At 49.9% G+C, this 21,383-nt stretch overlaps 2 protein-coding genes and 1 non-coding gene across 3 annotated transcripts in view; 1 reads left to right on the top strand and 2 right to left on the bottom strand.

Moving 5' to 3' along the window:
* FOXK2 (forkhead box K2) overlaps positions 1–21,383 on the bottom strand; it is a 111,906-nt gene that overhangs the window by 12,458 nt on the left and 78,065 nt on the right. Inside the window, exons 5-9 of the mRNA XM_025363495.1 lie at positions 19,664–19,810; positions 10,072–10,265; positions 8,848–9,023; positions 6,894–7,190; positions 5,845–6,054 (exon numbers count right to left, since the gene is read on the bottom strand). Of these exons, the coding sequence (XP_025219280.1) occupies positions 5,845–6,054; positions 6,894–7,190; positions 8,848–9,023; positions 10,072–10,265; positions 19,664–19,810 (1,024 nt within the window). The remainder of the gene's footprint in view (positions 1–5,844; positions 6,055–6,893; positions 7,191–8,847; positions 9,024–10,071; positions 10,266–19,663; positions 19,811–21,383) is intronic.
* Positions 10,406–10,506, bottom strand: LOC112610513. Its single transcript, XR_003116402.1, has one exon. It is a non-coding gene; the product is annotated as a small nucleolar RNA U13 (small nucleolar RNA).
* Positions 13,842–14,764, top strand: LOC112609213 (ADP-ribosylation factor-like protein 2-binding protein). Its single transcript, XM_025361718.1, has 2 exons — positions 13,842–14,101; positions 14,410–14,764. The coding sequence occupies exons 1-2, from the start codon at positions 13,842–13,844 to the stop codon at positions 14,762–14,764; spliced, it is 615 nt and encodes a 204-aa protein (XP_025217503.1).

Genomic DNA, 21,383 nt, shown 5'->3' with positions numbered 1-21,383 from the left:
CAGGAAGCAGAAGGGCCTGTGGTGTGGATGGCGGCACCCGCAGCCCTGAGGCAGGGGTCTCCCAAAGCGAGCTCTGAGGGTGCTGGGACATAGCACGTGTGATGGGAGGAAGAGCATCTGGATGAGCTTGGGCGCTGGGACTCTTCCCACATCTCCCTGCCAGGGAGACTTGGGAGCATTTCCAGAAAATGCCAGGCTTTCCTTTCCATGTATTCAAAGAGGGGAGACCTCAAGCCCTCCCCACGCTCTGGAACAAGCTCGAGCAGCTCCTGGGTGCCAGGCACATTTCTGGGGCTTCCCTTCCCGTAAGAGGAAGCCTCCCAGCTTCCATCTCCTCCAGGCCTTCTCCATGGGGCGGACAACGTGATGCACCACAGCTCTGCACAGGGTTTGGGGCCCCTGGAGCAGAGCAGGGGACACAGGAGCACTGGCAGGTGGGCAGGATGTGGACGACGGTGACAACGGGACCAGGGACCACCCTGGTGAACCTGACAGGTCTGGGACGGGCTCACCTGTGTTTGAATGAGGCCTCCGTGGAGACCCCTAAGAAAGCAAAAATGAGGGCACGCTCCAGCTGGAGTGACAACCCCAGAGTCACCTTCCAGGAAGACACGGGCAGCTCACGCCCTGTGCCCGCCCATGGAACTCACTTATCATCCCACCAAGCCACTGCTGTCCTGCAAGGCCAGGGCTACAGCCCACAGCCGGACCATCCTGACCCCTCGTCCTGTTAGTCCCACCTCCTATCTGGCAGTACCATCTTCACAACACAGGCAGAGGCCAAGCCCTGAGCCCCGGTTCCCACAGCAGCTGGTGGCAGAGGCAACACCGGCTCAGGCTGCCCTTGGGACCGGGGTGAGCACGGAACCCCCTTAGGGCAGGCGACCTGGCCTCGGCCTCTCTGCCCGTGGTGGTGACCCCTCTGGTGCCCCTGGGGGAGTCTCAGGCAGCCTGTGCAGTTCCTCCCTGCACGTGACAGTCTAACCCCATGCTTAGGTCAGAAAACTTGGCCACATCCACATAATCCTTCAGTAAAAATACTAAATTTACCTTGGGGTAATATATTACCCACGATACAGTATCAACATAATTGCTTAATACAGTAGGAACCCAAAAGCTTCATGTGACTGGCAGCTCTACTGCAGTATTCGTTTTTTGCAGTGGTCTGGATCCAACCCTGCAGTGTCTCTGAGGTGCACCCACATGCCTGAAAGGGCCTGAAATCTCTACATAGGCATAAAGAACTACAAATGTCACAACAAAAAGACAAACAGCCCAATTAAATGATGGGCAAAGGATTTGAAAAAACATTTCTTCGAAGAAGAAATACAACCAACCATAAAGTACATGAAAAGATGTTCTGGCTGGAGGCGGCGGCTCATCCTGTAATCTCAGCACTTTGGGAGGCTGAGGTGGGCAGACTGCTTGAGCCCAGGAGCTCAAGACCAGCCTGCGCAACATGGCGAGACACTACCTCTTACAAAACAGAGAAACAAAAACACCGCAGAGGCCAAAGCCGCGGCCCCCCATGCCGGCTGTTCGGCATCCAGGCTGGAGCTGACCTGTCTTAAGGAAAAGCATTTCCAGAATCTCCACTTGGTCGTGAAGTCTTTCTTAAAGCCCATCTGCCACCTCCTCTCCCTCAACAGCCTCTCTCATCTGCTCAATTGGGCACTGGCTTTGGGGATGAAAACTCTCGATGGAGTATGAAAGCAGTAATACAAAATACTGGGGCCAGCTGGGCGTGGTGCTCACACCTGTGATCCCAGCACTTTGAGAGGCCAAGGTGGGAGGACTGTGTGAAACCAAGAGTTTGAGTCCAGCCTGGGCAACAGAGTGAGACTGCATTAAAAAATGTAAAAATTTAGCCAGGTGTGGTGCCACATGCCTGTAGTCCCAGTTACTTAGGAGGCTGCTGTGGGAGGACTGCTTGAGCACAGGAGGCTGCATGAAGCGTGATCACGCCACTGCACTCCAGCCTTGGTGAGAGTGAGATCTTGCCTAAAAAATAACAAAAACAACAACAACAACAACAAAACGCCGGGCGCAGTGGCTCACACCTGTAATCCCAGCACTTGGGAGGATCACAAGGTGGGTGGATCACAAGGTCAGGAGTTCAAGAGACCAGCCTGGCCAACATGGTGAAATCCCGTCTCTACTAAAAATACAAAAAAAATTAGCCCAGCGTGGTGGCGCACGCCTGTAATCCCAGCTACTCGGGAGGCTGAGGCAGGAGAATTGCTTGAACCCGGGCAGCAGAGGTTGCAATGAGCCGAGATCGTGCCACTGCACTCCAGTCTGGGCAACAAAGGAAGACTCCGTCTCAAAAAAAAGAAAAAGGAAAGGAAAGGAAAAGAAAAAAGTCGTGCTAGGAACCCAAATTATGATTTCCTGAAAAAATCCTTTCTCGAACAGAGTTGTTTCTTAGTCAAAGGTTTCAACCAAATCAACGGAGAACCATTCCCAATAACAGATCATTTAAAACGTTTTTGTTCAAAGATCACTGACACCGGGTACGGTGGCTCACGCCTGTAATCCCAGCACTTTGGGAGGCCCAAGCGGGCAGATCACGAGGTCAGGAGATCGAGACCATCCTGGCTAACACGGTGAAACCGCGTCTCTACTAAAAATACAAAAAATTAGCCGGGCGTGGTGGCGGGCACCGGTAGTCCCAGCTACTCAGGAGGCTGAGGCAGGAGAATGGCATGAACCCGGGAGGTGGAGCTCTCAGTGAGCCAAAATTGTGCCACTGCCTCCAGTGTGGGCAACAAAGCAAGACGCCGTCTCAAAAAAAAAAAAAGAAAGAAAGAAAAATCACTGACAAGACCTTTTATTTTTTTGAGATGGAGTCTCGCTCTGTCTGCACCCCAGACTGTAGTGCAGTGGTGTTACCTCCGCTCACTGCAACCTTCATCTCCCAGGTTCAAGTGATTCTCCTGCCTCAGCCTCCGGAGTACCAGGGATTACAAGTGCCCGCCACCACACCCAGCTATCTTTGTAGTTGGCCAGGCTGGTCTCCAACTCCTGACCTCAGGTGATCCACCCGCCTCGGCCTCCCAAAGTGCTGGGATTACAGGCGTGAGCCACCGCGCCCAGCCAAGATCACTTATCTGGAAGGAGCTTCCGTGCTCCTTCTGTCCTCTCCTTCCTGAGTGGAAACAGGCCCTCGGTGCTGACACTAGGACTGGGCAACCATCAGTGAATACAGAACGAATCAGGTGGTTTCCTTTAAAGCTAAATACACTAAGAAAGACATCTTCAGTAACATTTTAATTTTTGGTTTTTATCAATTCTGTTATTCATAGACAAATTAAACTTTAATATTTATATCTACATTTTACTGCTGCAGAGAAAATATATGACTAATAAATAACATTTAAGCCTAAAGGGCCGGGCGCGGTGGCTCACGCCTGTAATCCCAGCACTTTGGGAGGCTAAGGCGGGCTGATCACGAGGTCAGGAGATCGAGACCATCCTGGCTAACACGGTGAAACCCCGTCTCTACTAAAAATACAAAAAATTAGCCAGGTCCAGTGGCGGGTGCCTGTAGTCCCAGCTACTCGGGAGGCTGAGGCAGAAGAATGGCGTGAACCCAGGAGGCAGAGCTTGCAGTGAGCCGAGATCACGCCACTGCACTCCAGCCTGGTGGACAGAGCGAGACTCCGTCTCAAAACAAAAAAACAAAAAAAAATTTAAGCCTAAAGTACGTGACTCGTACAAAGCCTGTGGGGGAACATGAGATGGAAAGACCAGGCCCCGGACGAGGGAGGATCTGGGCCACTCCTGCCTGTGTGTCCACGTGCAGGTGAGGGGACAACTCACGACGTCTGTATTTGGAGTCCAGTAGTACACTGAAAATAATCCCATAAAAGCTTTATTTTAAAACATCAATATTTTCAATAGTGAAAAATTATTTCGGATAACTTAAAAACACAAAAGGGATACAGTTTTTTTTTGTTGTTGAGATGGAGTCTCGCACGGTCGCCTGGGCTGGAGTGCAGTGGCGCGACCCTGTCTCACTGGAACCTCCACCCTCAGGTTCAAGCGATTCTCCTGCTTCAGCCTCCCAAGAAGCTAGAACTACAAGCACCCGCCACTGTGCCCAGCTAATGTTTTGTCTTTTTTTTAGTAGAGACAGTGTTTCACCATGTTGGCCAGGCTGGTCTCAATCTCCTGACCTCGTGATCCGTCCACCATGACCTCCCAAAGTGCTAGGATTACAGGCGTGAGCCACCGCACCCGGCTAATTTTTGTATTTTTAGTAGAGACGGGGTTTCACCATCTTGGTCAGGCTAGTCTCAAACTCCTGACCTTAAGTGATCCACCCACCTCGGCCTCCCAAAGTGCTGGGATTACAGGCGTGAGCCACCGCACCAGGCCAGGATACAGTTTTTCAAACTGCTTCTAAGAGAGGTGGACCCAGAAGGCCTCTGACCTGCACCAGTGGCTCTAGGCAGACCTGGAATGTTTCAGAAATGCACATTCTTGGGCCCCACATCAGATGTGCCTAGTCGGGAACTCTGGGGAACGCAGCACTCTGGCCTCTTAACAAGCCAAGCCTTCTGGGTGATTCTGACACGTATCAAGTCTGGGCATCACCAGGCCTGCGCCCTGTCTTAAGACTGGGAAGAATGACTGAGACCAGAAAGGCAACTGCCTGCCCTCCCAGCGTCCATCTCCTCCCAGCGTCCATCTCCTCCCAGCATCCATCTCCTCCCAGCGTCCATCTCCTCCCAGCGTCCATCTCCTCCCAGCTACCTGCAGTGCCACCAGGTTATCACCTTAGAGCATGACAGCCACAGTTACCCAGAGAGAAGAGGAGGAGACACAGGGCTTGGGGACGAAGGCATTCAAACAGGTAACTGATGACTGCAAACTTCGCATTCTATCTACAGGCAGCACATGTGGCTGTTACTTAAAAACAAAAAAACCCTCAGGTAGTTAGTCTTCCCCAGAGAAGGTTCCAGACCTTGTTCTTTCATAAATTTGGGGAGAGGCAGGGTGGTGCTGAGTCAGAGTAGGAGGTACCTGCAGGTTTCCAGGTCTCTGTTCCTAACATTCCGTAAGGATTCGAACTCGTGAGAAAGCCTTCTGACCTTTACCCTCTTTCAGAGAAAGTGTGTCGTGGGCACAGAGACAGTTTTAGTTGGTAGCTTTGGATTTGCCTGCTTGAGAGCCTGCAAGCGGCAGGATCAGCCAGCACAGCCGCCGACAGCCCGCGTGTACCCAACCCAGAGCAGCGGGAGCCCACACCTGGGCCAGGCCCCACCACCAGAGTTGACTCGGCAGCTGGCAGGGACTCCCGCCCTTTCCACACTCCGCAGTGCAGGGCGAAGGCAGATCGCCTGGTGTCGGCGCGGACGTTCTGGTGTCTCTACTTTCAGTTTTCTGTGCACGGGCCTCCGATGGACTTTCAGAGCAAAGCGCACAGAAAAGCAGCCCTTCTCCCACCCTCAGCAACACAGCACCGCCGCAGGACACGCAAGGCCAAGTGAAAAGACAGGTGGCGGTTCCACACAGGAGGTTGGCGGGCCACAGCCTTCCACCATTTCAGGCTACTTCCAGGCCACACCCAGGAAATCTACAAAAGGCGAGAATATTTTTCTCTCTCAAGGTATTAGAAACCCTCATCTCTTTTCAGACAGGTCCTCCAACGGGAATCCCATGACAGCCGACTCCATGACCACTTCCTATAGCATTACTAGATTTCCTGCAGCTTCGAAATGCAAACATTTCCTCAGACAAAAGTTAAAATCGTTACAGTCAGAACCAAAACCCCGAGTGAGAAGGGTCTCTGCTCCCCAGTACCCACACCCGCGGGAGCCACAGACCGGCATGTCTTACCATTGTTCACCTGGCCGTGGACCGCAGTGGGGACTGATGCCACATGAGTGCCGTTCTGTGTGACAGTTTTTATTGGTAGCTGGTGTTGACCTAGAGGTGCCTGTTGTACTATGGTCACCGTCTGGACCGGGGTGGTCTGTGCCGTCTGAATGATCCGGCTAGCAGTGCCGAGCGTGGCGTGGCCAATGGCGGGGACAGGTTCTACTTTCACTGAAATTAAAAGGAAAGAAACGACACTAATATTACTGGAAAGCAAATAAAAATCTTGCCAGTTTAAAACATAATAGTCAGATGGCTACCACACCTGCTAGAAAATGTCTCTAAAACAAATGGCAAATTAGAAAAGGATGAGCAGGCCGGGCACGGTGGCTCAAGCCTGTAATCCCAGCACTTTGGGAGGCCGAGATGGGCAGATCATGAGGTCAGGAGATCGAGACCATCCTGGCTAACACGGTGAAACCCCATCTCTACTAAAAAACACACAAAAAAATAGCCGGGCGAGGTGGCGGGCACCTGTCGTCCCAGCTACCCGGGAGGCTAAGGCAGGAGAATGGCATAAACCTGGGAGACGGAGCTTGCAGTGAGCCAAGATCCGGCCACTGCACTCCAGCCTGGGCGACAGAGCGAGACTTGTCTCAAAAAAAAAAAAAAGAAAAGGATGAGCAAATCTTTGTTTTTTGTTTTGAGATGGAGTTTCACTCTCGTTACCCAGGATGGATGAAGTCCAATGGCGCAATCTCAGCTCACTGCAACCTCCACCTCCCGGGTTCAAGTGATTCTCCTGCCTCAGCCTCCCGAGTAGCTTGGATTACAGGTGTGCACCACCACACCCAGCTAATTTTGTATTTTTAGTAGAGACGGGGTTTCTCCATGTTGGTCAGGCTGGTCTTGAACTCCCGACCTCAGGCGATCCGCCTGCCTCAGTCTCCCAAAGTGCTGGGATTACAGGCGTTGAGCCACCGCACCCAGCCAAGGATGAGCAAACCTTACGGACGTCCAAGAGTGTGAGGCTGATGGGGCGGCCTCTCCTCCTTTCCCCCAGTGCCCACCTTTGACTTCCCTGTGATCTCCGTTCTCCTGGGGCTCTGCCTTAGGAGGGGCCAGCACGGCTGCCGGGGTGACCACGGCTTGTCCAGAGACAGTGTACGTGTTCGCTGGGGCCAGTCCGGCCACACTGGTGACCGATACCGCTGGGATCTGGTGGACGACGTGAACCGTCTGCACGACGGGTGGCTGGGAGGTCGAGGTGGTCACTGGGGTGGCCACAGTGTAGGTGACAGGCTTGATGGCCTGTGGTAGCTGCCGCTGGACGGTGATTAAGACCGGCTGACTGGACAGAGGTGACCCTGGTGAAAGACACAACAGGACCGACACTTACAGATACTTCTACAAACAAAGGTTCCCACACTCAACACCGACAGCAACATACAAACTTTAAAATACAGGATGTGGCCCTATTTCACCTCACAATAGTAAAGTTACTAAGAATGAGGGAGATGTAGTATTTTAATAGGGGTATTTAATTCCTATCTCTAACTGCTAAAAATGCAATTTTAGTTCTATTTAGATATCTGGTAATACCTCTTCCCACAGTTCTTTCCTTATGAAAAAGAAAATGTCAATACTCAATGTAAGAGGAAACTGGGCTGGGCACGGTGGCTCATGCCTGTAATCCCAGCACTTTGGGAGGCTGAGGTGGGAGGAGTTTGAGACCCGCCTGGGCATAGGGAGACGCTGTCTCTACAACAAATATTAACTGGGCATGTTAGTGTGTGTCTGCAGCGCCAGTTATTTGGGAGGCTGAGGAGGGAGGGTTGCTTGAGCCTGGAAGGTGGAGACTGCAGTGAGCCAAGAATACGCCGCTGTACTCCAGCATGAGTGACAGAGCAAGACCTTGTCTCAAGACAAACAAACAAAATTAAAAAGAAGAAGAAGAAACTGCCCCTGTAGGCCAGAAAGACGAGGGCCACACTCACCTAGGATCAACATCTTCCTCCTGTGAGGGGAAGCAGAAAGTTCAAAAACAGAGTGGGGCTGTCACAGAGCCTCTGGCACCCAGCCTCTGCCCTTTGTGGTTTGGGGGCTTAGAGCAGACAGAGAGAGACATGGCTGTCAGGGGCCACTGCCAGTGGGCAGGGGAAGGCTGTTCTCTGGCCCAGGAGGGCCAATAATCCCAACTGATCCAATTCACATTTCTGTCAACTGTAACAGACTCAGTTTGGACACGTTTCCACACTATGTTTGTTTAATTCCCCAGGGCACACAATTTTACTCCACATTATGACTTTCTAAGTAAACTGCAAACTGTTTTACCTGTTCCTTAAAATGGACATGTTAGGCTGGGTGCAGTGGCTCACGCCTGTACACCCAGCACTTTGGGAGGCCAAGGTGGGCGGATCACGAGGTCACCAGGTCAAGAGATCGAGACCATCATGGCCAACATGGTGAAACCCTGTCTCTACTGAAAATACGAAAATTAGCTGGGTGTGGTGGTGCATGCCTGTAGTCCCAGCTACTTGTGAGGCTGAGGCAAGAGAATTCCTTGAACCTGGGAGGCAGAGGCTGCAATGAGCCAAGATCGTGCCACTGCACTCCAGCCTGGCCACAAAGTGAGACTCCTCCATCTCAAAAAAAAAAAAAAAAAAAAAAAAAAACAAACATTTTTTTTCTTCCCTTTTCTTTTTTTTCTTCTTTTTTTTTTTTTTTGGGGGGGGGGGGGGACGGGGGGTGTTTCACGGATTTTTGAATGACAAACTAAGAAACAGGTTAATTCTAAGTTCTTTCAGGCATCTACTCAGTATCGTTTAAAGAACGTTCATTCATTTTTAAAAAACACTCCCAGTGCTACTAGTTTTCCAAGGCCTATGACATCACACTCAGGTACTAGTATAAGGTACAGAGGGACAGGGAGGCCTCCAGTCCAGCTATTTCTTCTCTGTGGAGCCCAGGCATCCGCGTCTGGCTCACACTGTCTGGCCTTCGCTTCCTCTCCCACTGTCTCACCTGGTGCGCTCTGGGCAAAGCGGGCTTCCTGGATGACAGCAAGTTTGGGCTGTGCGGCGCCAGGCTCAGGCTCCAGGGGGGCCGGCGAACCTTCCCTCGACAGGCTCTCAGGGGTCTGGGCGCCACTAGAGTGAGCAGACAGCACTCCAGCGTGATTGGGGGAGGCTGGGGCACTCCTGTTCACCGAGAAGAACACATTGCATGTTTACACACTCAGAAAGCACTTCGCAAAGGGGGTGTCGTCTGTCTCCTGACAACCAACTACTGTTGTGTAAGTTCTACTTCTCTGTACGCCTGTGAACTGAGCAGGACAGTCGGGGAGACAGCCTCAGCCTGTGTGTGACAGGGCCATCACAGGCCCCTTGCCCACATACGCAGCAGGGCTACGGGGCAGGGCTGGCTGCCCTCTTTAAACAGCTCCTGTGCACAGACGTAGGAGCCAGCAGTGGGCAAGTCAGTGGGCACTTAAGACTGACATTATGCTCATTTATTTTTCTGGTTAAAAACAGTATTCATGAAGCTGAAAGTAAGTGTTTAAACTCAGGCAAATTAACACTGTAAGTCAACACGAGTTTAAGCAGCTGAAAAGCAGTGCGTCTGTTTTTGTTTTGAGACAGAGTTTCACTCTTTTGCCCAGGCTAGAATGAAGTGGCGCGACCTCGGCTCACTGCAATCTCCGCCTCCCGGGTTCAAGCAATTCTCCTGCCTCAGCCTCCCGAGTAGCTGGGATTACAGGCGCCCGCCATCACGCCCGGCTATTGTTTTTGTAGTTTTAGTAGAGACGGGGTTTGACCATATTGGCCGGACTGATCTCCAACTCCTGACCTCAGGTGATCCACCCGCCTCGGCTTCCCAAAGTGCTGGGATTACAGGCGTGCGCCACCGCGCCCGGCCTAAAAAGTAGTTTTAAAGAACTTTTCCTGTGCCAAAGGAAAGGAAAAATGTCACCATGGCACTGGCGTGAACAATATGCGACGAGCCCCACAAAGCAGCAATCACTGAGTGGAGTGCAGTTTAAACTTTGCAAACGGTCTCAAATGTTTCAACCACTAGAACCAGAAAATGCCCGGGCAGCCACTCAACACTGTTGCTCAAATCCCCATCCCAACATTTAATCATAATGCATTTGGTAGTTCCTTCATTTTCAAAAGGAAATTTTCCCAATACATTGAAGGTGAGTTTAGTGAGCATGAAGTGAGGCCTTTTGTTCCTCTTTCTCCTTACCTAGAAGAGAGCGGTCCCAGAGGGGTTCTAAAGCAGGGCACGCCCCTGGGCCGTCGTTTCCTAAAAGCCTGTTCTATTAATTTGCTCTCAGAGGCTGGGTCTATCCTCCAGAACGAGCCTTTGCCTGGTTCTTCCTGGGAACGTGGCACTTTGATGAAATAACGGTTCAGAGAGAGATTGTGGCGAATGGAATTCTATGAAACATAAAAAAATACATAGAATTCGTATATTTCTTTGCCGAGAAATGAAAACACGTCCTAGTTTTAGTGCCCTCCAAAGCGGAAACCTCGGCGTGGGGCGCTGGCAGCCTGCAGAGTGAACTGTTTCTCTTTGGCGTCACACAGGTAATGTACTGACAGCTCACAAGGCCTGAGGGAGGCCCGTCCTGCACGGGAGTGAAAACCCAGACGTCACGCTTACAAACGACAACAGAGTGACGTTTACGGGCTGTGCTGTGTGGAAGGAGCAGCCCTCCCCGCTTGGTAAGCAACTCTCAAGGGAAGTAGCAGCCTGGGGTTTGAGTCCTTCACCCCAAGGCTGCTGCAGGCTTCCAAAGAGGAAAGGACACTGCATTCTGTGGTAGAACAGGCCCGGGAGGCAGGGTGGGGAGCTGGGGAACAGGAGGGATGGGCAATCCACACAGCGCTTGCGCACAGAGGCCCTTTCTGACTCCATCTCCTTTCAAGGTGGGAAACCCAGGACTGCGACTGTCAGCACAGAGCATTCCAGGTGGAGTCAACGACTTACAGCTGCCAACCTCTCCCTGCTTGGAGACACACAGAGCTGATGTGAGCCATTCTGTTAAAATACTTTTTCACACAGAATTAGCTTACAGAATCTGTCATGCCATTAAAATTAAATTAATCCAGTATAAAGTATTTGGCAAACCAGCAAAAAAGAAAAATGAGCAAGAGGCTGAAAATCAGGACAGACACCATCTTCCAGTAAGAGAGGACTTGGCAAAGTGCCTCTGTTTTTTATTTGATCCTTGAAATAATTTCATAAGATACACAGGAAAAATTTCCCTCCCAGCTTCTTGTCAGTGCATCATTCTTTCTATTAGAAAAAGCCAGACGGGCGCGGTGGCTCCCTTGAGGTCAGGAGTTGGAGACCAGCCTGGCCAACATGGTGAAACCCCGTCTCTACTAAACACACAGAAATCGGCCGAGCACAGTGGCTCGCACCTGTAGTCCCAGCTACTCAGGATGCTGAAGCTGAAGAATCGCTTGAACCTGGGAGGAAGAGGTGGCAGTGAGCCCAGATCATGCCACTGCACTTCATCCTGGGCAAGACAAGCAAGACTCCACCTCAAAAAAAAGCCCAGCTAAGGGTTTACGGACAACCTGAAGAAAGCCCCCGCTGTGACCTGATTCAGGCACCAACACAGCCAAAGCCGGACAAAAGTCATGGGTTCACAGAAACATTCCATTAATTTACATTAATGTGTAGATTTAAAATTAAGCTATTAAAGTGTTAAAACGGTGATCACTCAAAACACAATCTGAACCTACCCAAAAAGTCATTTCTAAATTTCCCAATTAATCTTATTAGAATCACAAGCCTCGGAAATCGTCAAAGGTGACTAAGAAATCCAACATATAAAATAACACTTTACAACCAATCTCAGTGGCTGTTCAAGTGCCATGCTAACGCCTCTGGGCCCTGTGGACGGATGGGAGCTACTTGGTGGGCAACATGAAGAGGGGGCGAGGCTGTGTGTGGGATTTTGGGAAACTGTTTACAGGTGCAGGCGTCACATGAGATTTCCAATATTCTAATAACCACAGATACTTGCTATGATGTTTTATTTCGCTTTAGCTGACACCCAGTCTTTCTATCAATTCCTCCAGAAAATCAAACATGACTGTTACTGGACAGAGAAGGCAAAGCTTTGCCAACTGCTCTCAGAATTTTAAGTGTGAAGAAGAAGGTAGATTCTGAGACTGTGACCAATTTTAAGTGTGAAGTAGAAGGTGGATTCTAAGACTGTGACTGAAGAAAAGCAAACCCAGACGATGGTAATATAAAACCCTCAAGCAGTGCAAACGGCAATCCCAGCCACTGCCTGAGAAGGTCGACAGTTGCCCTCTCGGCTGTTCTGCCAGGACCAGTCCTCCTAAGCAGGAACTCAGAAAGAACTGCCCCACATGGCGTCCGACGCTGGAGAGCAGAAAGCAGTCAACCATCCCTGGAGTGAAGACTGTGGCTGTACTGACTGACGCAGAGTCATTTAATTTGCATGCTGCTAGGAGGAAAGAAGGTCAGTACAGTGGGAATCTGGAAGCAGAAAAGGTGACTTCAGGGCCAGACTCTAGCCTTGTGAGCAGAAGAACGCGACACGGGCCAGAAGCCCTGCTCCTGCATCACCACCACCATCACTTACGAGACGCAAAGTCGGTCTGTGGAATTGGGGAGCTGCTACTTTCTGTCCTGAAAACATACAAGAACACAGTCTGCATCATCAGAATAGATTCTAACCTATTTTATTCTCCAATCCATCTCCCTAACAACAACTTCAAGGGCAAATAAGGAAAGATTACTTGCGATTTGCCAGCCAACAAGACTCTAGAAAATATGGGGAAGTAATGAGACATTTAATGTAGACACAAAGAGAATAAATTAACTATGTTTCTAAGGTAATTTAAGGCCGTTGTAATTTGATCAAACCCAGGATGGATGTACCTTCATTCTGTTGCTACACGTACTAAAACCACATTGACTGGACTCTAATGATTCAGAAATTATAAAGCTTTCAGAGAAAACGTGGGCTGTTATTCTTTAACGCTAAACATGAAGAAAAGGATGTGCAATTCTGAGCAAATTATCTTTCTCCCAAAGGCTTTCCAAATTGAGCATCTACTGACAATCAGCCCTCCGTGAGCACCAGCTCCCTCCCTTCCGGGGCTCTCCTCTGTGCCTTCCTGGTCAGCCTTCCTAAGCAGACCTCAAGTTTCTCAAGGACTGTTTGTCTATCTAACACCCCCCAGCTCTGAGTGCCCTCCAGTGTGCATTCTGCACAGTAAGGACGTGTGCAGAAACTGAGGAGAAGGAACAGGCCACGTTCCTTTCAGAGGAGGGGTCTAATGTCCAGGAATGCCTCCAAAAGAGCAGGGGTGAGGGTGAGTCCAGAGCACAGTCCTTCCTTTAAAAGAGATCAAGGGATGGGCACAGTGGCTCATACCTATAATCCCAGCACTTTGAGAGGCCGAGGTGGGTGGATCCCCTGAGGTCAGGAGTTCAAGCCCAGCCTGGCCAACATGGCAAAATCCCACCTCTAGTAAAAAACACAAAAATTAGCTGGGCGTGGTGGCGCACACCTGTAGTCCCAGCTACTCAGGAGGCTGAGGATGGAGAATCACTTGAACCCAGGAGGCAAAGGTTGCAGTGAGCTGAGATTACGCCACTGTACTCCAGCCTGGGCGACAGAGTAAGACTCTGTCCCAAAAAAAATAAAAATAAAATAAAATAAAAATAAAAGGAACCAGCTCTAGTCCCTTTGGAGGCTGAGAGCCCCGTCTTTTCAAACTTTTCACAGTCACAACAATTATCTCAATTCCGGGTTAGGTAAAATTATAAAACCATAAAAAATCATTTTGGAGTCACCGAGGCCCGGATCCGTGGTGTTGGCGGTGTGCAGAGACCGGGCCAGCACGTGGGCACAGCCGGGTACCCAGGGCTGGGCCTGGCGCACAGGTGCTGACCTGACTGGGCAGTGAGCAGGCTGCAGCCTTGGTTGCGAGGCCTTAACCAGGTCGCCTGCCACGCCCTGCATGCGGGTTGGGCCGCAGGCAGGGCAGGAGTCTATAGGGGCAGCAGTGATGGACGCCTTAGAAGAAGAGAGCTTTGTGCTGTCTTTCTCTTCCACCTCTGATGAATCTGATATTGTGGTGGGATATTTAGATGACATTATCATGGATGACGAGTTCCAGTTATTACAGAGTAATTTCACCAACAGGTACGACCTGGAGTTTGAAGACATGGAAGAGAATAAACTCACCTACACATCTATTTTTAATGAACACATTTCTTTTTCTTTTTTTTGAGACGGAGTTTCACTCTTGTTGCCTAGGCTAGAGTGCAATGACACGATCTCAGCTCACTGCAACCTCCGCCACACGGGTTCAAGCGATTCTCCTGCTTCAGCCTCCCGAGTAGCTGGGATTACAGGTGCCCACCACCACACCCAGCTAATACTGTATTTTTAGTAGAGACATGGTTTCTCCACGTTGGTCAACTGGTCTCGAACCTCCAACCACAGGTGATCCACCAGCCACAGCCTCCCGAAGTGCTGGGATTACAGGCATGAGCCACCGTGCCCGGCCTGAATTCCTTTTTTTGGGTAGAAAACTGTATTGAAGAACAGCTGCTGCAGCGGATTCCTGGACTCAACACGGCAGCTTTCACCATCACATCACAGCACCATAAAAATGAAGCAGCGGGTGACACACTGGACATGCTGCTACCTTCACAGATTCTTTGGACTACAGAGCAGAAAAAGAAGACCGAGGACCGAGGACCAGACTTAAGCAGTTGCTTGGTGGTGACTTCGCTGTGTCAATCATCTGTGCCAGCTTCCCGGAACAATCTGCGGCACTGGGTCCTCCCGCCAGCCAATGAACTGGGAACATTCTGGATGTCACCGGCCCAAGAGGCTCAGCTCATGATGACAGAATACATCTTGGAAAAAGACTGACTCTATTTTGTAACTCTTCATTTATGTTAAGTATTGACAGGTCAAAACCAAAATGACCTAACCCTTCTAGACCTATTTCTCCCGAAACACCTTCTTGTATCCATTAACCGTAGTACTCCTCCCCCCGCAAGTAGACACTTCGCTCAGGAGCTTCTGAGTCAGACGCCTCTGGAGCGAGCCCATGTCAAGCACTCCATCTGGGGGGCCCTTCCCCAGCACACACGCTGGTGTGTACGTGCGGACAAACCCACGGCCACCACCTGAGCACACCGCTGGTGTGTACGTGTGGACGAATCCACCTCCACCCTCTGTCCCAGCAGGCTCTGCGTGAATCTTTACACATTTGCATCTCTTTCTCACATGAATCAGTTTCAGTACTTCACCCTCAATGGGGTTCCTGATGTCTATCTAGGGTGTTACTCAAGCCCAGCTTGAGATTTTGGAATCTCCTGTGATCACAGCTTGTCTCAGCTGCAGGAATCAACAGAAAGAGATGTCCTCTACATAAAAGCTCCACGTGAAAAGCCACCCCTAGTCTTAATATTTGCAGTCCTTGTGTCACTTCATTCTGGTCCAGATGTAGTCCCACTGTTTCTAGAAGTCTCTTTGAAGCATTATTTTATTTTATTTTTTTTTTTTGAGACGGAGTCTCGCTTTGTCGCCCAGGCTGGAGTGCAGTGGCGTGATCTCGGCTCACTGCAAGCTCCGCCTCCTGGGTTCACGCCATTCTCCTGCCTCAGCCTCCAAAGTAGCCGGGACTACAGGCGCCCGCCACCACACCTGGCTAATTTTTTGTATTTTTAGTAGAGACGGGGTTTCACCGTATTAGCCAGGATGGTCTTGATCTCCTGACCTCGTGATCCGCCCACCTCGGCCTCCCAAAGTGCTGGGATTACAGGGTGAGCCACTGCGCCCTGCCAAAGCATTATTTTAAAAATATGTGTATTTATAAATGAATACTCAGGCTAACCTAGTGGATGCGATCTTGAGACTTCCATGATTATCCACTTAAAGATCAAAGTATTATATGCCGTGTGCGTTTTAGGTGTTAGTGCTGTGAAGGCAAAAATGCTTTCTACATTGGCATTCGTTCCTATTTGACTAGGCACCTATGCATGTATGTGTGCGCTAGAAATAGAGTAAAACATATTCTTACAGCATGTTACTGTGTTTGCTGAAGATCTTTTCTGTATAAACCAGTTTGTTAGGCTCTCTGGGTTAGAGACTCTGCAGTTTCTTCCTTTCCTACCGAGATGCTGTTCCACTGGTCCAGCCCAGCCGGAGGAGCAGCCCAGCGGGAGGAGCAGCCCAGCGGGAGGAGCAGGCAGGGCACAGCTTTCCTGGCTGTTTGCTGCTCTGCTTTAGTACAATGTGTGGTAGATTACTTATCAGAAAACACTTACATCATCTCTAGAAAGAAGAAAAAACATAGTTCAATGCCCAGTGTGTCCCTTTGATTTTTTTAAATAGTAAAAATAAGAATCTGTATTGACTTTTCACTTGGCCATCCTGGTTTTAAAGGACAAGCTATAAGCTCCGTGTGTTTCTGTACTGATGTGTCACTTATTAAATACTTTTCTACCATGAAAACAACAAACCATAGCAGGTAAATGCAAACAAAGGAAAGACATACGGCATCTTTTCAAACAGGATTCCTCCGACCGTCTCATCTCACCCCCGCACGTCCTCCGACCGTCTCATCTCACCCCCGCACGTCCTCCGACCGTCTCATCTCACCCCCGCACGTCCTCCGACCGTCTCATTTCTCCCTCGGATGTCCTCAGACCGTCTCATTTCTCCCTCGGATGTCCTCAGACCGTCTCATTTCACCCTCGGATGTCCTCAGACCGTCTCATTTCACCCCCGCATGTCCTCAGACCGTCTCATTTCACCCCCACATGTCCTCAGACCGTCTCATTTCTCCCTCGGATGTCCTCAGACCGTCTCATTTCACCCTCGGATGTCCTCAGACCGTCTCATTTCTCCCTCGGATGTCCTCAGACCGTCTCATTTCACCCTCGGATATCCTCTGAGGATTGACCAAAAAGCCACACCATTGGTAGACAATGCAAAACACCTCGCTTTTGTTTTAAGCCAAGAGGGACAAGGTCAGAATAAGGTCTGACGCACTGGGAAGGGCAGCTCAGAGAATCTCATGGCAGAGGAACAGCCCGTGAGGGTCAGTATTCCAACAGCCAAGGATACAGCTGAGGACAGAAAGAAATTAAGAGTACATTGGCCGGGTGTGGTGGCTCATGCCTGTAATCCCAACACTTTGGGAGACCAAGGCAGGCAGATCACCTGAGGTCAGGAGTTCAAGACCAGCCTGACCAACATGGAGAAACCCTGTCTCTACTAAAAACACAAAAGTAGCTTGGTGTGGTGGCTCATGCCTGTAATCCCAGCTACTCATGAGGCTGAGGCAGGAGAATCGCTTGAACCTGGGAGGTGGAGGTTGCAGTGAGCCGAGATCGCACCACTGCACTCCAGCCAGGGCAACAAGAGCAAAACTCTGTCTCAGAAAAAAAAGAGAGAGATAGTAGGTGTCCATGAACTAAGGGGAATCTGGAGAAACTCATCCCTCTCCTGCTAAATTAGCTGGAGCCACGAGGTGTGAAATGACACAGGAGCGGCCTTACTGGGGCAAGAGATGCAGCTGTAGACTTACAGACCTTGATCTAGACAGGAAAGAAAATGTTTCAACAGAAACAAGTTTAATAGCAGTTCAGCAGAGAGGGGTGCCTGATGTGTGCTAGTCTGTCATTCCCTGCCTACGTGGGCTGTGCAGGCACCTGCAACAGATGACAGAAAGCAGTGCATGCATGAGGGATCGGTCCCATGGGGTCCTCGCCACTTCGCGAATGTGGTCCAGAACAGCCTTGCTCCAAGGGCTCTGCTCCCCAAAAGGCATGTCCTGACTTCCTGACTAGGGCACCCCCAAAACTGAGGCCGGGCCTTTATCCATCCACCCTCTTTAGCAAGAAAGCCTTGTCCTATTCATAGGTAGTTCTCAAATAAACAGATGTTAGAAAAAAACACACGGAAATACCACTTAAGAGAAACAGATTAAAGTCTAATAAAGCTTCTTAGAAACACATACTCACAAAGCCCCAGGTAACTGGTACTTCAAACCATCAGAATAAGCTGCACTTAAACTCTGAGGGATCCTCACACACTCCCCCAGAGCCAGCTGGACTCCATGTGGCGTTTCTCTCCTTGACGAAGCCATAAAGCCATGGCCACTGGAACATGGGTAGAAGTTATCGTCTGGTTGTGTGTTAGTACGTATGTGTGTGTGTGTGTACACATATAGTCTGAAGCACAGCCTCACTTTTATAAAAAGATTAAAATAGAGTAAATACGGCCAGAATTCAGCACGCGATGTGTTAAGAGACCCTGACATGGCTGGATATGAACAACTCTCCGAATCCGGCATTTTCCGAATGGTCAATTAAGAGATGCCCCCTTGCTGTAAACAGGGAGGTGGGCAGGGCCGGGCACAGACACTCCAGGCATGGGGTGCACCAAGTGGGTCGAGGGGAGGTTGGGTCTCATTCTGTACCTTCCATGACTAAAGACCCCCAAGCCCCTCCACAAGGGAAATATGGAAGACGTGGCTGGTAGGCTTTCTTTTCTTTTTACGATAGAGCCTCTGCTTCCTGGGCTCAGGTGATTCTCCCACCTTGGCCTCCGGAGTAGCTGGGACTACAGGTGTGACCCAACACACTCAGCTAATTTTTTTTTTTTTTTTGTAGAGACAGAGTCTCGCCATGTTGCCCAGGCTGCGCTCGAAATCCTAGAGTCACGTGATCCACCTGCCTCAGCTCCCAAAGTGCTGGGATCACAGGCATGAGTTACTATGCCCGGCTGGTGGGCTATTTTTCAATATAACATGTTTATACATCTGCGGTTAAAAGAGAAAAGGTTTTTCCCTTCAATAAACAGAAAACAGGTGCCCCTGCACCACCCTCATCACTAAGCCATGCAGTTTAGACGTTTTTTTAAGGATCATTTAATCATTACATGAAAGCCTCAAAGAAATTCTATAGATATTCCTGGTTACTTAACGAATTAAAAAACTATAAGCATGCATACATTTCTTCTCTTGCTATGTTTTTAATATGCTATATTTCAAACCTACCCACTGCCAAATTATCTCAAATAGCAAGATTCTCGTATACATCCAGTAAACAGCCAACACAACACAGATAACACAGAAAGAGAAAAAACCTACATAGTCTAAAGGGTTAAAATTATTGGTGTGTGAGCTGACCAAAGGGAACATTTTGCAGATTTCAGAGTGTTTTTTGGAGGCAGCCCTGGGGTTCCACGAGCAGGTGGGCTCCCCGGCTGAGACAGGGCACACCACGTTCATCTGTTTTATATTCCGACCAACTGGTTAAGATGTCTTCTACGTGTTCCTTGGTAAAACATGGTTTGAAAACTGTTTCTGCAAACTTCAAAACTTCTGTCCATTAGCAGGACTAGATGAGGAAGAGAGGAGAATGCCAAAGGGAAGGATAGGCTGGGTTTCAAATTTTTCCTACATTTCAAATATGAACTGCACTGGTCAAAGGGAAATATCTCAGACAATCCACACTTCACAAATCCTGTGCGGACGCATGAATTTCCACAACAGTAAAGCACGCAGGCCTAGATGCTCTTCCAGAACCATGTTTCCTTCTGCTCCACGCGAGGAAGGTGAGGCAGAGCATGGCAGCACCAGCCCCAACTCCTCTTCCTCTCAGCACAGGAGGTTCCAACCACCGCCCCCGCCCCCCCCCCCACCCCGCCACCTTCTACCTTCCTAACTTGTGCCTGTGTTAAGTACAGCAGCCACTCAACTTTCTTCTCAGTATCAATCGGCCTCTATTTAACAACAAACTGAAAGGCATTTACCTGCCAGCCCTTGTCCGCAGTCCTATAGTAGGGATAATTTTTAGTGATGTGCGTATAAATTCCGTTCAGGGTGAGCTGTTTGTCCGGAGCCATTGTAATTGCTTGTACTATTAGTTGTGCATAGGAGTAAGGTGGCTTTGAATCATCCTGTATTTAAAAAAGCAAACAAAAAAGAATATTGAAGTTAACACATTTTGTATTAAATTTACTAGATTTAAAGATTCTCAGTGCTTTTAAGTGTTCCTCTGATACCTCATCTTTCTTTTTTTTGAGATGGAGTCTCGCTCTGTCGCTCAGGCTGGAGTGCAGCCGCGCAATCTCGGCTCACTGCAACCTCCACCTACCGGGTTCAAGCGATTCTCCTGCCTCAGCCTCCTGAGTAGCTGGGACTACAGGCGCCCGCCACCACGCCCGGCTAATTTTTGTGGTTTTAGTAGAGAAGGAGTTTCACCATGTTGGCCAGACTGGTCCCAAACTCCTGACTGCAGGTGATCCGTCTGCCTTGGCCTCCCAAAGTGACGGGATTACAGGCGTGAGCCACCGCACCCAGCCTGATACTTCATTGTTCTTACTATAAAAGTAACATAATTTGAAAACATGGAGGAAGCAAATGGAAAACTATAGACTATAAAGAATATTAAAAATTACGTAAGTAAAAACACAAATGTCAAAAATGAAGAAATAAAGGCTGTTTGACCGCAGTGGAGTCCAAGGCAAAGCACCTCCACCAAGACCAGATCCTGTTGGCCACCACAGGGGTCCAGGCGAGGGGTGGGGAAGGTTGGCTGAAGGCTCAGAGCCAGCAGCACCCCTCCCCAGGCATGAGCACCAGGAGTGGCCAGGACAGCTCAGAGCCCTTGGACTCACCAAATACCCATCCACAAGGAGCCCCCGCCGCCCACAAGGAGCAGCCCCCTGGCCCACAAAGAGCCCCATGGAGACTCCGCCTTGGGGTCGGAGACATCCTGGCTGCTGTGTGCCCTGCTGACAGGCTGGCATCCCTGGTCCTGGCCCTTTCAAGGCCATTGGTGGTTCCTCGTCATTGTGACAACCTGAAACCCACACGTATCGGCACAAGCCCACTGGGAAAGGGAACCACCCCTGGTTGTAAACTTCTGGACAACACACTTGTCAACATGGATGAAAAGCAACAGATGATGCTGGATGAAAAAAGGCATTTGCAAAACAATACATTCACGATGACACTATTTACATGAAGTTGCACAATTACAGATACTGTTCGAGGATAACACAAATGGAATGGGAAACAGGCAGGCCGACAGACAGGAGGCAAGGACATCGGACGCGCCCACGTGGGATTCCACAGCACAGGCCGACAGACAGGAGGCAAGGACATCGGACGCGCCCACGTGGGATTCCACAGCACAGGCCGCGTTCAGCGCTAACAGCTCAGCGTGGACAAAGGGACATTTGTCTTTTCTTTCTTTCTTTTTTGGGGACAGGGTCTCACTCTGTTGCCCAGGCCAGAGTGCAGTGGTGTGATCTTGGTTCACTGAAGCCTGAACTCCCAGGGCTCAGGTGATCCTTCCACCTCAGCCTCCCCAGTAGCTGGGACTCCAAGCGCATGCCACTAGGCCCGGCTAATTTTCGTAGAGACAGGGTCTTGCTTTTTTGTCCAATCTGATCTCAAACTCCTGAGCTCAAGTGATCCACCCACGTTGGCCTCCCAAAGTCAACTTTTTTTTTTTTTTTTTTTTTT

Source organism: Theropithecus gelada, chromosome 16, assembly GCF_003255815.1.
Source record: "Theropithecus gelada isolate Dixy chromosome 16, Tgel_1.0, whole genome shotgun sequence".
In the NCBI taxonomy this organism is placed as follows: Eukaryota; Metazoa; Chordata; class Mammalia; order Primates; family Cercopithecidae; genus Theropithecus; species Theropithecus gelada.
This window is presented reverse-complemented; position numbering and strand designations above follow the sequence as displayed.

What these genes read in the sequence shown, in the direction of transcription:
- LOC112609213 (XM_025361718.1), top strand. Translation starts at nt 13,842, where the DNA reads ATGCGGGTTGGGCCGCAGGCAGGGCAGGAGTCTATAGGGGCAGCAGTG. An exon ending in TTTAATGAACACATTTCTTT is followed by an intron (nt 14,102 to 14,409) that starts TTCTTTTTTTTG and finishes TTCCTTTTTTTG; the next exon opens with GGTAGAAAACTGTATTGAAG.